The sequence below is a fragment of the Barbus barbus genome (genome assembly GCF_936440315.1).
Source record: "Barbus barbus genome assembly, chromosome: 46".
Lineage (NCBI taxonomy): Eukaryota > Metazoa > Chordata > Actinopteri > Cypriniformes > Cyprinidae > Barbus > Barbus barbus.
Genome location: NC_136724.1, coordinates 22,700,315 through 22,717,620, shown reverse-complemented (window position 1 = coordinate 22,717,620; position 17,306 = coordinate 22,700,315). Strand labels below are relative to the sequence as shown.

Below are 17,306 nucleotides of genomic sequence, written 5' to 3'. Positions count from 1 at the left end.
TCAGTACATTGACAATATCTTGATATTATTCAAAGATGTTCTTCCAGCTAAAACTCAGTGGCACTGAGGAAAATAAGATCATTTGCAAACTGAAGGTCATTTCTATCTTGCAAATTCCAGCATTTTCTTACTCCATGATATGATTCTGACAAATAAATAACAAAGATTTTTAAATATAATCAAAGGTTGTGAAATATTTGCCTAATTTTCTTCCATTAGAATGCCATTTCAACTGTCAAAGTTAATCCAGCTTCAAGTAAAGATGTTCAGAACTAATTTCTTGGTTGCATTCAGTCATTTTCACTTCACAGAAAGCTTTTTAACCTGATTAAATCTGACTAGGTTCAGCCTGGAATCATAAATAACACCACTGCATTCTCTATAACCACTTTATAAAACTGAATTTGTTTAATAATTGATTAACTTTGCAACATCAACACTGTCATTGAACTGAATTGAATAAAAATGTAACTTAATTGAATTGAACAGTATAATTTTTTGTAGAGCTGCTTTATGCAGAAGTTGAATTTGATTCATAATTGCAATAATTTTGCAATACCAACAAGGTTTCTAAAGCTTTGAACTAAATTGAGCTTTAAAATGACACTATTGAATTCATTTTGTAGTTAATGAACTTTGCAAAATGGCATTATTGCTGATCTAAATTCAGCTAAATGATTTTCTGTAGAGCTGTTTTTTAGCTGAAATTGAGTTTGTTTCATAATTGATTAACTTTGCAACATATTGAACTGAACTGAATCAATACAGAACTAAATTGAGCTGAATAATGACACTTGTCTTCTGTAGAGCTGCTTTATAACTGAACCGAATTATTGAATTTTTCCTAATTGATGAAATATGCAACATTGACAGTTATTTTCTGCAGAGCTGCTTTACAGCTGAATTGGTTTCATAACTGATTAACTTTGTATAAAGCACTATAAATAAATGTGACTTGACTTTTGAGTATCTTCCCTACTGATAGCCGAGGTGGAGCTTTATGGTGTGATAGTAGCAGTGTCTTTTGCATGATCTGGCATGTCATGCCTTTTTATCTTCCTCCGAAAGCAGCTCATTTTCATAACACCCTCAGAGCTGTTGAAGAGCCACTCCACGCTTCTTATAGTCAAGATGAATAAGCCCAAGTTCTCTCTTTCCGCCCTGACAAGCACTCGCGGCGCCTTGCACATGGCGCAGATGGTGATGTGTGCGGTGACGTTTGCGGTGAGCTACGTCTGGGGTCACCCGCTTCACACCTACTGGATCTACTGCATGGTGGTGTGGGGTTTGTGTCCCATCATCTCGCTGATCATCACCATAGTGGAGATGTTCCTCATCCACAAGCTGATCCTGGTGTTCTGCATGGACTGGGATGACTTCACGACTGGCATGGCCATGATGGCATCGCTCTGCACGTTCTCCTGCACGGCGATGTTCGCCAACTTCTACATCTGCCGGAAGTGCATCTGGGGCTGGATGGTCACGATCCTCTCAGCGGTGTGTTGCGCGCTTTACTGCGTGGAGACATTCAGAGACAAATGCGATGCGACGCGCTCTGCGAAGTATGTGGCTGCGCTTCCAGGCTTCATTAAGATTCTAGAAGCCTTCGTTGCCTGCATCATCCTCATTTCCCTGATCGGTTACGTGGGTAATCCGCCTCTGCTGTGGTGCATCGTGGCCTATGTGGTTCCTTTGCCTCTAACCCTCCTGACCATCATCACCAACATCTTGACCAAGTTAAAGAACTGTCTGCCCTTCAGCATTGATCATTTAACAATGATTTTCCTGGTCATATCAGTTCTGCTTTATATCTCTGCTGCCATTCTCTGGCCCACCTACAGCTTCAAAGGAAACCCAGGGCCCAAAGACTGTCCGGGAAACAGCTGTATATGGAGCATCCAGTTTGTTGTGACCATCATGACCTATGTTAATCTTGGCCTGTACATTGCTGACCTGGTCTTGACCTGTTTGGGTATCTGTGGATTCAAACGCTCTCAATAATATCAGTACTCTATGGTACGGAGTTGCCATATGACAACAGTTAATTTCTACTTATTTACTTGTTATTCTGAAAAAAATACAATATGTTGCAATATGGTAATAAAAAGGACCAGCCTTAAGATAATCAATGATGTGCTGTTTTGAAGTCAAATGACATTTGAATATTCCTCCAAAACACTTTTTCCCACTGTCACCCTCACATGGAGGACACCTGTTGAAGTGCTCCAGAAATCGCTCTGTTAACCTCATTTCTGAACATCTCTTCTTAAGGGGGATTTTTTTGCATCATCTTTGGTTAGTAAGTTACATATTTGTATTCACAAATCGACATTGTCTAACATAGTTTTACTGTAAATTGAGAAAATATCAATGTTACCATATGGCAACGCTGTACCACAGTGCAATTGAAGTCATGTATTTCCCCATTGGGATTTTTTATATTTATATTATTTACTTATTTGAAGTGTTTATTGTAGTACAGTTGTATTGATATATAATAAAATGACAATATTTCATGGAAAGGGCAATAGGAAGAGTGCAGAGTTGGCTATGAGTTGGCCTTTAGTGACTGTAACGATGAGTGTGTGTGTGTGTGTGTGTGTGTGTGCATGTGTATATGTGTCTGTATGTGTGTGTGGCAGATTTTGATGGACATTAAGACTGCATGCATCAATTTCTAAAAGAAATGTGCATTTCAATGAAAAAGAAAATCATAATTTAATAGAAAAACTACTTTTTTGGCCATTTTCCATCGTGGTACAATGTTGCCATATGGCAACGTTTTTCTAAACCCCAAATTCTATTTTGATGTGTATAATTAAATCTATTTCATGAAATAAAAACTTATTTGAAACAAATATTTAATGGTTAGAACATAATGCATTTCAAAATGGCAAAATTTGACAAACTCGAGTAGTTTTGCGTCATAGGCTACTATAACATTTCTATAGTTATGGAAATAATGTTCGGTATGTGAAAAGTAAAGCCACGCCTTCTTTGATTTGATTGGCTATCGCAATTGTAAACCCCACCTTCTTTGATTTGATTGGCTATCGCAATTTTAAAGCCCCACCTTCTTTGATTTGATTGGCTATCGCAATTTTAACATTGATGTATGCGGTCAGACCGCTGAAGCAGAACAGCCTAAAATGTAAAATATTAGTTTCATAAAAAATATATTCCTTGAAAAAAAAAAAATCATAATCATAAATTTATATTTTACTAAAAGAATACTGCTTCGTGAGTTTGACAGACTTCCGTAAATAGATCTAGGTTATATAGAGACTAGTGTTTCCACAATTTAAAAAAACTCAAATATGTCAAGCTCCTGACAGCTGAAAACTGTTTTACAACGCTAGGCTAGTAAAATAAATAAATGTAGTTATGTTTGGACTGCATCATTGTATGCTAAGTCTGTCATTTGTATGCTAAGCTGAGTTTATCCAAAGTCCCTTTATATCTATATAGTCTATCCAAACTGTCTTTGGTTTATTTTAAAACGACAAGTTGATTTATCAGTATATTTGCATGATTTTGAATAAACGCTAAGGCACACTGAATCAATGAGGTAAAAAATAAATGCAGCTGAAGAAATCAATTCATACACAGGTTGCTGGACACGTCTATTTTAATAAATGAAATTCATTTATCCCATATTTTCACATCATATCATTCATTTCCTTATCTGCATTGAAAAATGTAACATAACATACTTCTAAACACTCATTCAACAAATACACTTCTTCTGCAGCCACTAGCGTTATCTTTATTGAGGTTGAGGTTAAAGTTGAGTTCAAATATCCAGCGTTAGTTCTGTTCTTCCTCCTCTTTCACCTCCAGCAGTCCACGAACAGAAACATAGTGGGCATTGGCATAAATGGGTGCTTTGTTGGGGCTTTTTGGCAGTTGTTCAGGTTTCAAAGAGCTGAAGGGGTTTGAGCCGGTGTCCTTAACATCCATCTCCAACTCCATGAACATATGAAGAGTACTCTGCAGCTCTTCATTACTGAACGACAGACAGTCAGTCAGACAGACAGACAGACAGATAGATGTAAGTAAAACAGCTGTCATTCTCATAAATAGTGTTCTGTGCATCATTGTCCATATATGTATAACATACTTGATCATGGTGAATAACGTCGGGATATTGTAATCTCGTAGCAGCAGGAGTGTCGGCAACCAATCCTGATTCACTTCCTGTCCCTCAAACCCTGAAAATAAAGTTCATAACCAACGAGAGCTCAATTTCAACATACTGTAAAGTTTAAAGGTATAATCAGCAAAATCAGTGCTTATACACAGATAGAGTCCCTTATTGTTTATGAGGAACGTAAATACTGCTCTGATTATACTAAATCTCATAAAATGATATAAGAGGACATCTTAAGTACGCTACCACTCAAAGTTTGCAGTAAGCTTTTTTTTTTATTGTTTTCAACATTGATGATAATCATAAACGTTTCTTGAGCAGCAAATCAGCATATTAGAATGATTTCTGAAGGATCATGTGACACTGACTGGAGTAATGATGCTGAATATACAGCTTTGATCACAGGAATAAATTACATTTTACAATATATTCACATAGAATACAGTTATTTTAAATGTGCAATAATATTTACTATTTTTACTGTATTTTTGATCAAATACGTGCAGCCTTGGCGAGCATAAAAATCTAAATCTTCAACCCCAAACTTTATACTCAGGTAAGAATGTTTTACGGTGGGTTGTTTGTACCTGGATGAAATCCAACCACTAGATTTGGTTTGGCCGCTTCTCCTTTCTCCACAACTTCCTCCCAGAACTGATGGTAGAGGCCCTTGTAAGCGCTGATGTAAACTTTTCCCCGGGGTCCAAACGCCCTCAGTGGGGGCCTCATGATGGGCCCCTGGACCACCTCAGGCCCCACCATCACCACCTCCAGCCCCTGGTTCCCCGGGAACATGCGGCCGAGTTCGTCCATGTCTGTGGTTCTGGCTCCCAGGGTCTCGCTGTGAGCGGCTCCCACCACGTGAATGGTGAGCGGCCGCGAGTACGGATCCAAGTTAAACATCCTCACTCCCATTCCGATCATAAGAGGCCGGGAGAGAAACTCACTGCACACTCGCCACACAGACTCACGAAGCTCCGCCTCCTCCGGCCGCGGCCTGCAGGCATTGGTCCAGAGGTCTGTCATGTTTTGTCCGGACAGGATGGGCTCCAGACGGGGCATCAGATCTCCCTGCATGGACAACCAGTCTTTCCAACAGCTGATTTTGTTAGCGGGACGAGACCACGCTTCCGTAGGGAAAGGAAGATCTCCTATGTATAAATATATTTATATATAAAAATTATACATTATATATCATTTACATATTAATCACACACACTATACACTACCAAATTACTACTAAATTATTTTCTTAATTGTTTTGAAGGAAATAAATTCTATTACCCATAAAAAGTGATTGTAAAGACTTAGAAAAGATTTCTATTTTGAATAAATGCTGTTCTTTTGAACTTTTTAATCATCAAAGAATCCTGAAAAAAGTATCACAGACAGGATCCAAAACATACTAAGCAGCATGACTTAACATTGATAATACATCAGCATATTAGAATGATTTCTGAAGGATCAAGATATATTAACGACTGGAGAAATGATGCTGAAAATTCAGCTTTTCAACAAAGAAATAAATGATATTTTAAAGTATAGAAGCCAACATTTGAAGTGGATCAAATCCTTTCATCAAAGTTGTCCTAAAACCAAAACAATACCCGTTCTTGTCTTAGGACAGTTTTGATTAACAACTTCAAATGTTGACTTCTGTCTATTAAAATAGAAAACTTATATATTATGAAAATTATTAAATATTGTATCATAATACTTCTCAATATCACTGTTTTTTATTTCAGTATTTATGATCAAATAAATGCACCCTTGATAAGCGTAAAAGACTTTTGAGCAGCGATATGTGTGTGTGTTGGACATTAGAAACTGTGCTAAAAACACCGTAATGCTGCATCTTCATCATCCTCACCTTTATAAACGAGCCACTCGACGTGTCTGTCCACGGCCGCCATGCGTAGTTTGTTGCAGTAGAGTTTATGTTGAGGCCAGTCTTTCTTCTGACACTCTTTACTGCAGTAATACACATTCAGACAGCTGTAGAAGACAGAAAGAGATGTTAGAAATGTGAGATATAGCATTTATTCTCATCATCCCGTCATCGTACCGTGTGCATCTCTTCAGCGAGCGGGGGACCTGTGATGGGAGTCTCTCACACTGCGCACATATTTTGAACGATTCCTCCATTTTTTCAAACATCTCCTTCGGTGAACGGAATGTAAAAGGCTTATTGGCCTTACTGTCTGAAACACTGAAGAGAGAGAGAGAGAGAGAGCTTGTAAATTGTAAAACAAACAAACTAAAATTGTGCATGGTCTGTTCTGATACAGAGAGAGAAAAACAATCGCGAAATGCATTTTAAATATTGTGCATAGCTACGAGAGCAAAATATCTTTATCTTTTGCCACTCGTACACTATCATTCAAAGGTTTTGGTTTTTTTTGGAAAGCAATTAAAACTATTATTTAGTAAGGATGCATTAAATTGATCAAAAGTGAACATCTTTCAAATGATTTCTATTTCAAATAAATGCTGACTTTCTATTCATTATCCTGAAAAAAACTAATGTTTCACAAGATACGAAGCAGTTTTCAACATTGATAATAATAATAAATGTTTTCTCATATTAGAATGATTTCTGAAGACTGAAGTAATGATGCTTTTAAATTTTACAATATATTCACACAGAAAACAGCTATTTTAAATTGCAATAATATTTCACTATATTACAGTTTTAACGCATTTCTGATCAAATAAACAGTCTCGGTGAGCAGAAGACACTTTTAAAAACATCTTATCTTTATTTTTATGAGTGATCCAATCAATTCCATTAGTATTTTTGGCACAAGCATGGACAGGTTGTGTAATGCTCAAAAACATGACACAAAACCGTGCAATATCAAATAAAAGAGAGACATTAAATACAGATTCACATGCAGTAAGACGATTAACATGGGTTTGCTTTGATTGTGCTGTGAACTACTGGAGAGCATGAAACATTGGAGACATTTAGAAATCAAACACTCAATTTTGCATGTTTTGGGGCTCTTATGTAGTTCAGAGTTCACCATAAACTTTGCTAATAGTATAGTTAGCCTACTATTGCTGTGTTATTGCAAAGAGCAAGATTGTTTATGAATAAAGAACCTTTCAGTTGATTTTGAGAGTGATTCTTTAGCATGAGTCTATTCTTGGGCCTCATTTTGGCCCCACAAACCCCCTGCTCAGTCACTCTTACTCTTTTAATGAATGCTAAAAATGACATGAGAATGAAGCAGCGTGGAAAAACAGGAACCCAGGTATTAATGCAGCAGCTAAACAGCAGATTGTACTGTACTTGATTGAATTACTAAGCAATAATTGAGAGCCTTCATGAGGTCGGAGTGAACGAACAGAAGCACAGACAGCTGCGGGGATATTTATATCCCCTCTCAAAATACAGCACCCAGCATGCAGCGAGACAGCTGACACTACTGGGGTTATAAGACACACAGCCTAAATGAGCGCCTATTAATCCCTGCTGAAAAAACAATAGAAACCATCACAGATTTTGTAATGGTTTTAATGGGAATTGTAATGGACCCTGTGGGTTTCTACTGGTAACCTGCTATTGTTAAAGCCACTAAATCCTAATGGAATGTGTCCCAAAAACACTCTACAGAAAACCATTTTTAATGTTTTAATGGCTAAAAGCTGATGGTTTGTAATGGAAAGCATTAGAATCTCTGTGTTTCTGGAAATTCTGGTTTCTATTGTTTTTGTTGTTGTTTTTTTTGCAGTGAACAAAGGCCAATAAATAAATAGCCTAAACAAATAAATAAATGAATAGCAAACTCATTTTAAACTTTAAACTCAGAAATCCTTTCTCTAAATAAATAATAATGATATATGAATAACTTTCAGCTGTCTGCTTAGTAACTAAAATCTTTAAAAGTGCGCATCAGAGCATGATCTCATCTGCCTTACAGTAAAGCATGCACTTTATTCTCAGTAAAATAATCTTACCTGTTGGAGTTGTTCATTGTTAGATGCGGTGAGACTGAACGGCTGTTCTTGCGGGTGTCTGTCGGGTGATGGGGTTTTATAGCGCGCGCGGCTGTGCACGGGGCTTTTCTCGAGACTTCTGTGTGAGGTTCTCGGGTGTCTACATGTTCACGCGGAGACCAGCAACTTCTGACCCACAGTGGTGTTTACACCCACTTTTTTTATCCAAAGCGACTCGCACTTAAAGACATTTTTTTCCCGTCATACTGTACTGTTTGAGCTTCAGCAATGTAGTAAATAAATAATCAGACCCTATAGAAAAGTAAATAGACTCATTATTTATTTGCTTATATAAATGTTTTACTACCTTTATAAAGCTTCTTCCATAATCACTCAAGTGAAACTAAAACATACAGATAATACAAAAATCTGGCACAAGCTCTGAATAAGACATCAAAATAGACCTTTCGGTTTTAAATTAAAAATGAATGATTATGAAGATTATTTATCAAATTTGAACCTGGACCACAAAAACAGCAAGGGCCAATAGGCTACATTCGGTGGGACAAAATTATCGATTTTTCTTTCATTCCAAAAATTATTAGGATATTAAGTAAAGACCATGTTCCATGAAGATATTTTGTAGATTTCTGTCACACTTGCCTATGGAGCTGAGCAAGGAACGAGGAGACAAGGAGTAAATGCACTTAATCTTTCCAACACGGGATACACAGGGCAGACAGAAACACAAACAGCACAATGGACGACAGAGACCAGACAAGCACTAACTGAAGGGACTGGGGCTTTTACAGACAGGACAATCAGGGAGGAAGACGAGACACACCTGCAATCCACACGAGGGAGAAACTGGGTCACAAGGAACACATGGGGAGCAAAACACACACAAAACAGTCCACAATCCTGACAATTTCCCATATTAAAACTTAATGTTTGATTAGTTATATGCATTGCTAAGAACTTCATTTGAACAACTTTAAAGGCGATTTTCTCAATACTTGGATTTTTTTTTGTACTCTCAGATTCCAGTAGTTCTCAGCCAAATATTGTCCTGTCCATGGAAACCATGGAAAGCTTATTTATTCAGCTTTCATATTAAGTATAAATCTCAATTTCAAAATTTAAAAAAAAATTATGACTGGTTTTGTGGTCCAGGTTCACATATAATATAATGTAATATAATATGTGACCCTGGACCACAAAACCAGTCTTAAGTGTTAATTTTTCAAAATTGAGATTTATGCATCATAAATGAGAAGCTCAAGCTGAATAAATAATATTTCCATTGATGTATGGTTTGTTATGATAGGACAATATTTGGCTGAGATACAGCTATTTGAAAATCTGGAATCTGAGGTTGCAAAAAAATCTAAATATTGAGAAAAATCTCCTTTAAAGTTGTTCAAATGAAGTTCTTAGCAATGCATATTACTAATCAAAAGTTATGATATTTTAACAGTAGGAAATTTACAAAATATCTTCATGGAACATGATCTTTAATATCCTAATGATTTTTGGCATAAAAGAAAATTTGATAAATTTGACCCGTGCAATGTATTTCTGGCTATTGCTACAAATATACCCCAGCGACTTAAGACTGGTTTTGTGCTTCAGGGTCACATGTAATATAATATAATTAATAATAAGTGAATAATGAAATTGCCATGGCAGATTTCGGAACTAGAGGGCGCTAAATGTTCACAAATTGAGTTGCAAGCAACAGTTTCACGTTAAACATGTATTTCTTAATTATTAAACTGTAATAGCAAGTGACATATTCAGGGGGTTATTCATTTACAGTGTTTTTTTTTAGAAGCATTCTGAATGAAAGTGAAGGTCTGTGAGTCTACTCCTCCTGTTGTGTCTCCAGCAGACCCTGAAAGTAAATATAAAAGGCGTTGCAGTAACTGGGGGCTTTGTTTGGGCTGGACTGGACCTGCTCTGGTTTCTGGGAGCTGAAGGGATTGGGTCCGGTGTCTTTAACGTCCATCTCCAGCTCTATGAGGATCTGCAGGGAATACTGGAGCTCAGCATCGCTGCAACACAGAGACACAGCAGAGAATGAATGAGCGACACTGGAGGGAACCAATCATCCTGGAACCTATGACTGTGTTTGTCTGCTACTGGGCAAAAATTTAAAATGAAAAAAAAAATATATATATTTTTTTAATTTAATTGGCACACATGATGTTACTGTGAAATTTGCATTGGAACAACAGAAAGAGGAATTTCCGATTAATTGTGATTCAAATAAAATCAAAACTGAGGACCTTCATTAATCCAACACAAACAAACAATCAATGAATGAATAAATACAACAACCATAAATATAACAATGTAATAAAATCAACACAAAGGAATTGTATTAATCCAAAATAATGAATAAATAAATAACACAAAAACAAGCAAATAAATAAATGTATGCTTTGGTAATCCAAAGTGACTGCATTTAAAGCCATACATTTTTAATGCATTCCTTGGGAATCAAACTCATGACACCATGCTCTACTGTTGCAATACTAATAATACTAATGTAGTGTTTATTTATTATTATGTAATGTTGTAAAATAATAAATAAAAACACATTAAAATATACTGTATATAAATATACAAAATTGATCATTTATTATATAAAATATATAAATATATAATATATGACAATACAATATATACACACACACATACAAAAAGTTTTATATATATAAAAATATATATATATACACACACACACACAATAAATTATTTATTTATATTTAAATATTTTATAATTATTTTATTTAAATATTTATTTTGAATATCTATATACACATACATACAATAATAATAAATATGACTATATATAAATATATAATATGCACACACACACACACACACACAATAATAAATATAAGAATATAAAAAGTGAATCAATCAAACTGAGCAACTGAATTTATTCTCCAAGTCATTCTCAGTTCAGAAGCCTGGGATATGGCATGTTAACGCTTACACTGAGTATTGACTGAGTGGCACTTACTTGTACATGGTGAAGATGGATGGGATGTTATAGTCTCTGAGCAGCAGTAACGTGGGCAGCCAGCCCTCTCCTAAACCCTGAGACGCGTGGAACCCTGAACCAGACCACAAACAACAAAACCGGCTCATCAGCTCACAAAGACAGCGAGAAAGAGAGGACAGAAGCTGACATCAGATCATCAGATCACACACACAAAGAGAGTTCAGCTGGATAATCTCACTCTTTGTTTGTTTGGCTCCACTTTGTGATTGATAGCGTGTATATCCCTCTTCCCAGATCATGTGTGTTTGGATGTGAGGAGATTTAAGCACTCAGGGACCCAGAGAAACAGCGGTGCTATAAAGGATCTCGCCTCAGGGGGAGAATGATGGAGCTGTGTGCGTTTGCATTGTGTTTGTGCGTGAAGTTCACTTGCTTTTCAACAGTTTGAACCCTGCAAGCTCCAAAATCAATTAAATTTTAGTATCATTGATATACTATTATAGTTTTCATTCATATTCTGTAATTAGACTTGTATATTTTTTCTTTATTTTCATTTTAACGTTTTAGTCATTTAGTCATTACTTTTATTATTTTTAAAACTTCTATATAATTTGTATTAATTGTTTTCATTCATATTTTAATTAAACTATTTATGTTTTCTTATTTATATATTTGTCATATTTATTAGTTTTATTATTTTTTGTTTTCATTAATATTTTAAGATTCAGACTTATATATATATTCTTTATATTTTCTTATTTATATACAGTATTTGTCATATTTATTAGTTTATACATTTTTTTAAATATCTATATAGTTTTTATTTTATTTATTAATTTAGTTATTTTAGCACTTCAAGTTAGACTAAATAAAAAGGAGAAATGTTGCTTTGGCAACTAGCTGAAATAATAAAAAAGCATTTTTTTTTTAATTTTTTTTTTTATTTCAGTTAACATTTAATTTATAAGTACTGATTTTAGTTTTAGTTTAATAATAACTTTACTATAAACTTTCTAAAACTATAATAACCCAGCTTAGAAACCATTAAATTGTATTTAATCAAAATAATATTTTATTATTCCTATTTGAAAGAAATATTTAGCTGTTTTATCAAAGGAGAATTTTAAAGTGAATTAAATTAAAATCTAAAAATTGTCACAATATATACTGAATCCATTGATACTTGACAGGATGTTCTGTATATTTCCTGCACTAAACATGGATTTGTTGACACTATAAGGAGGAAATAAAGCTTCCAAACTAAACATTTGACGCTAAATTTTTCACAGACGTAAAGGTTAAGGACAGTTTTGCAGGTGACAACTGTCGAGTGTTAATTTTACCGCTAAGTAAATAAGTAACTGGTCATTTAGCAGATGCTTTGATTCAAAGCGTCTCTCAGTTCATTCATCGCAGAGATGATCCTCAGTTATTACAGCTCATCTTACATCCAGGATTAGAACCAACAACCCTCTGCTGACCAGCCTGGGACTGAACCACTACACCACCACAGCACAGTAAAGAAAAATGTCTTAACATCTTGTTAAATGAATTAAAGTTGTTCAGTGTTTTCTAACATGTACGTCCACGTGTGGCTGGTTTGCTCAGAGTCTTAAACGCTCAGCTGTTACAGTGAACCACTGCTAGTAAAAGTCAGACGGCGAAGCCCAGAGCGATGAATTACAGCGCTGGTGAAGTGGCACCTGTCCACAGAGTGAATCTGACTAAAAGAATTAACTGTCTGAATCTATAGATGGAAACGAAACCCCCGCTGGAGTTTAAAGGGTCAAATGTCTTCAGGCGGCAGTGAGAGTCAGCTCTCTAACCTAGAAAACTAGATAACTCCTCAACACCTCAGACTAGAACTGAGCACACTACACAAACCACTGCTATTCATTTCAGTAACTGCTTCAAAATTACTCACCGATTCATTTCTTTTCAGTTCACTTCTTTTTTTGTAATGCAATATTTTGTTAACTGCTAATTATTTTCCATTATATAAATTTGTGTGCTTTAAGGTTAATTCATTTTGTTTGATGTTGTGAGCCTAATTAAGATCATCAATGCTTTTGAACTTAAAACAATTAGCTTTCATTAATTTAAATAAAGCTAAATAAATCAATAAATTTTTGAATATAAGCAACTTAAGCAAAAATAAGAAATGTTGCCTTGGCCACTAAAATTAAATAAAAAGTCTAAGATGAAGTATTACAATTACCAAAACTAAAACTGAAATAAATATAAATTAGAGCTAAAGAGAAATATGTTCTAAAACTAATAAAATTACTAAAACTTTGTTTCAACTAAAAAATGAAAATACAAAAATAAAAGCTAATTTAATATGAATAGTTATTAGAAAATAAATAAAATAAAAATAATAAAATAATATTACAATTTATAATTTTTAAAGAATTAATATTTTAAGAATATTTTATTTTGTATTTTCATTTATTATTATTATTATTTATTTTTTTGGCATTTTGTTATGTGCTATTTTCAGTTTTATTATTTTTATATAGGTTTTTAATTTCTGTTTGATTTTTTTGTCATTTTAGTACTTTGAACTTATTTAAGTTATATAAAGTGTTTCATCAAATACTTACATTTGATTTTATTTCAGCTTTATTTCAATTACCAAAAATGATTTTAATTTTAATTTTATGTATGGTTAATGTTTTGCATGAAAGAGCCTTGGAGAGCATAAAAATCTAAATCTTCAACCCCAAACTTTATACTCAGGTAAGAATGTTTTACGGTGGGTTGTTTGTACCTGGATGAAATCCAACCACTAGATCTGGTTTGGCCGCTTCTCCTTTCTCCACAACTTCCTCCCAGAACTGATGGTAGAGGCCCTTGTAAGCGCTGATGTAAACTTTTCCCCGGGGTCCAAACGCCCTCAGCGGGGGCCTCATGGTGGGCCCCTGGACCACCTCAGGCCCCACCATCACCACCTCCAGCCCCTGGTTCCCCGGGAACATGCGGCCGAGCTCGTCCATGTCTGTGGCTCTGGCTCCCAGCGTCTCGTTGTGACCGGCCCCGACGAGATGTACGGTCAGAGGATGGGAATACGGGTCCAGACGGGCCATCTGAATCCCGAAGCCCAGCGTCAGCGAGCGAGAGAAGAACTCACTGCACACTCGCCACACAGACTTACGAAGCTCTGCCTCCTCCGGCCGCGACCTGCAGGCATTGGTCCAGAGGTCTGTCATGTTTTGTCCGGACAGGATTGTGTCCAGACGGGGTGTCAGATCTCCCTGCATGGACAACCAGTCATCCCAACACCTGATGTCTTTAGCGGGACGAGACCACGCCTCCGTAGGGAAAGGAAGATCTCCTATTGGAGCGCAGGATGATTGACAGAACGTTACTTAGCAATCTCTCACAACTCCAACCACATACAATGGTGGCCAAAATGATTAGAACACTAATATTTTCAGCAGCTAAAAATGGTTTCAAGTCAGTTATTTCTATCTTTTGCTGAAGTGTGTCAGGAGGAAAAATCAGTTTACATTTCCATTTTGCCATTAATTGTAATAATCTAATGAGATTTGTGCTCCACACAGAGATCTGATCTGATCTTCATCCAGTCTGTCTGAAGTAACATGAAGAAACAGAACAAACTGAGACAGACTAAATCCAGAATGCTTCAAGAGACCTTCCAGCAAAGGTACAGTACTGTTAAGTTTTAGACACTTGTGTAAAATTGCTGTAAAATGAGGATGCTGTCAAAAATAATGTCATAAATAGACTTTCTTTATCAATGAACTTCTATTAACTAAATTTAATCAACATTTGGTGCGAGCATCCTTTGCGTTTCAAGCAGCTTTTGCCCTCGATGCACTTGCAAATAGTTTTTCAGGGAGCTTTGCAGGAAGGTTTCTTGAAGCATCTTTGAGACGCTGCCACAGTTCTTCTGGATTTAGTCTGTCTCAGTTTGTACTGTTTCTTCATGTTATTAGATCAGATCTCTGTGTGGAGCACTGGCTGTTGTGTTGACCATAATTACAATTAATGGTCAAATGAATCATTTTGGCCACCACTGTACACACGGTTTCCTCTGACCTGTGTGAATGAGCCACTCCACCAGCCTGTCGATGGAGACCTTGTAGAGCATCTTACAGAACCTCTTATGCAGAGACCAGTCCTTCTTCTGACAGTCTTTACTGCAGTAATACACGTTCAGACACCTGAGAGCACAAAACGAGACGCTGAACAGTTAAAGCAAGCTTGTGCTAAACGTATTGTATAATATCAGCACTTACGAGTCCAGGCTTCAGCAGACAGATAAAAAGGTCTGTGCCATTTTTAGCAGCTGCCCTCATCATTTCAGTACTTTAAGTTTTTATTGTGCTGGCGGCGTCATGCGGTGTGTGTGACTCTGTCGTAAACATTTCCCCATCGCACAAAGGCTAAAAAGATCAGGTTTTAAGAGAACAGCCGGCAAAGACGAAAAGAGACACAACCCATATGATAAGATGATATATAACGCAATAAAAAGATAGAATATAAATATATACTATAATGTCATTTTTATTTATATATTGATATTGTTTAATATTGCATCACACACACACACACACACACACACACACACACATATATGTAATGAAATATATAAGCATATTATATAAGTATACACTTACATCATACATGATTTATTTTAATTATTATTCATTATTATTCAATACAATAATAATACAATAAAACAAAAGAATATTAATAAACAATATAACAATTTTATATATATTTATTTTCTATTTTTATATATACTATATGCATTTCTTACATATATGATATTTAGTTTGATATTTTATAAAAAATATATTACAAAAATGTGTAATTATATGTTATGGAATATATAAAATTTGTACACATAATTATGTATATATATTATGATTTTTTTTTTTTTTTTTACCTCCAGCATTACTTCACGAGTTATTTTTAGGTGAAAGTCGAGTCTTACTCGTATTCTGATCTTATTCTTCCAGGACAGGACAGTGTGAGCTGAACTATAATGTGGGCCGTTTTGGGTCACTTGATGCGATTCACTAATAAAAAATGTCCCAAAAGCATGGCTGCCATATCTACAACATTTTTTACCATGATTTTACAGCAAATAAACGGAGCCTACTGTAGTAAAAAACATTGTTAAAGACTGCGGTTGCAATGGTTTAACTACAGTTATCACAGTTCGACCAAGCTTCCTGTAGAGAAATAGTTTGTTTTCATAAGGTCTGCAGTCACTATGGTTTAACTACAAATATCACAGCTAAATTATAGTGATAGTTAACTGTAGATGAATTGTTTATGATCAGCAGCGTGGGGCGGGACAGGACCTGTGTGAGGTGTTAGCACAAGGCATTATCTGCTGCTGTTCAGACAGAGGTGTTAACATCCTGCATTAGCTCTGTATGTTACGAAGCAGGTGCTAATGTTCTGAAGGGCAGAACCCTACAGGAGGAGTGTGTTACGACTGACTGACTCTCATTATACACCAGCTGATGTGATACAAAACATCCCAACTTTAGCTGTATCCAGAAATATCCCCGTTTTCACAGCACTTGCAAAACTATGGAAGATTATTTATGCCATGGAATTAAAATATTAAAAAGTTTTTTTCTCAAAACTGCAATATCTCACAATCTCGCAACTGCAAGTTACATAAATTCTTAGAAAAAAGTCCATTGTGAATTATTAATTCTGCCAGAATTGAAAGATGGAAACTACCATTATATAAATTTGTGTAAAATATATATAACTATATACATACACGTGTGTGTATTTATATACACATTAAATATACAAAGTACACTTACATATAGTAAGTATATATATATATATATAGTAAGTATATATATATATATATATATATATATATATATATATATATATGAGAGAGAGAGAGAGAGAGAGAGAGAGTATATAAATTACAATTGATTAAACAATTAGACTTTGCAGAAAATACATAATTTATGTTCAAATTGAGGCTCAAATGCAAAATATTAAGTCAAATTAGGGATAAAAAAGTCCACTTCCAAAAACATGAAATAACAATTGCATAAAGTATTAAATACAATTCTAAAATGTTTAAAATGTGTAAAAAGTGTTATTTTTATCAAATTTATTTTACTTTGGTAATGTGTTTTTGTAAAGTCATAATTTTGTTATACTTCTGTTTTGATCTATTTGTTATTTGCAATG

The 17,306-nt window shown here is 35.2% G+C and overlaps 2 protein-coding genes, 1 pseudogene and 2 gene segments (V, D, J or C); 2 read left to right on the top strand and 3 right to left on the bottom strand.

Moving 5' to 3' along the window:
• The window catches only part of LOC306864845 (Ig kappa chain V-III region MOPC 63-like), a 684,433-nt gene that overhangs the window by 245,546 nt on the left and 421,581 nt on the right, over window positions 1–17,306 (bottom strand).
• Window positions 1–17,306, top strand: part of LOC306864846 (Ig kappa chain V region K29-213-like) — a 764,502-nt gene that overhangs the window by 327,578 nt on the left and 419,618 nt on the right.
• LOC306864993 (myeloid-associated differentiation marker-like protein 2) lies at window positions 1,132–2,001 on the top strand (the record flags this gene model as incomplete). The annotated part of the gene is made up of 1 exon (XM_079409326.1): window positions 1,132–2,001. The coding sequence occupies one exon, from the start codon at window positions 1,132–1,134 to the stop codon at window positions 1,999–2,001; it is 870 nt and encodes a 289-aa protein (XP_079265452.1).
• On the bottom strand, window positions 3,613–8,277 carry mss51 (MSS51 mitochondrial translational activator). The gene is made up of 6 exons (XM_079409101.1): window positions 8,114–8,277; window positions 6,216–6,359; window positions 6,021–6,145; window positions 4,738–5,301; window positions 4,121–4,211; window positions 3,613–4,006 (listed from the first exon to the last, which is right to left on the bottom strand). Exons 1-6 carry the CDS (start codon window positions 8,128–8,130, stop codon window positions 3,808–3,810), a joined length of 1,140 nt encoding a protein of 379 aa, XP_079265227.1. The 5' UTR covers window positions 8,131–8,277; the 3' UTR covers window positions 3,613–3,807.
• LOC306864836 (putative protein MSS51 homolog, mitochondrial) overlaps window positions 9,957–17,306 on the bottom strand; it is a 9,057-nt pseudogene continuing 1,707 nt past the window's right edge. Inside the window, exons 3-6 of the transcript in view lie at window positions 15,168–15,292; window positions 13,876–14,439; window positions 11,124–11,217; window positions 9,957–10,146 (exon numbers count right to left, since the gene is read on the bottom strand). The product of the transcript in view is annotated as a putative protein MSS51 homolog, mitochondrial (transcript). The remainder of the gene's footprint in view (window positions 10,147–11,123; window positions 11,218–13,875; window positions 14,440–15,167; window positions 15,293–17,306) is intronic.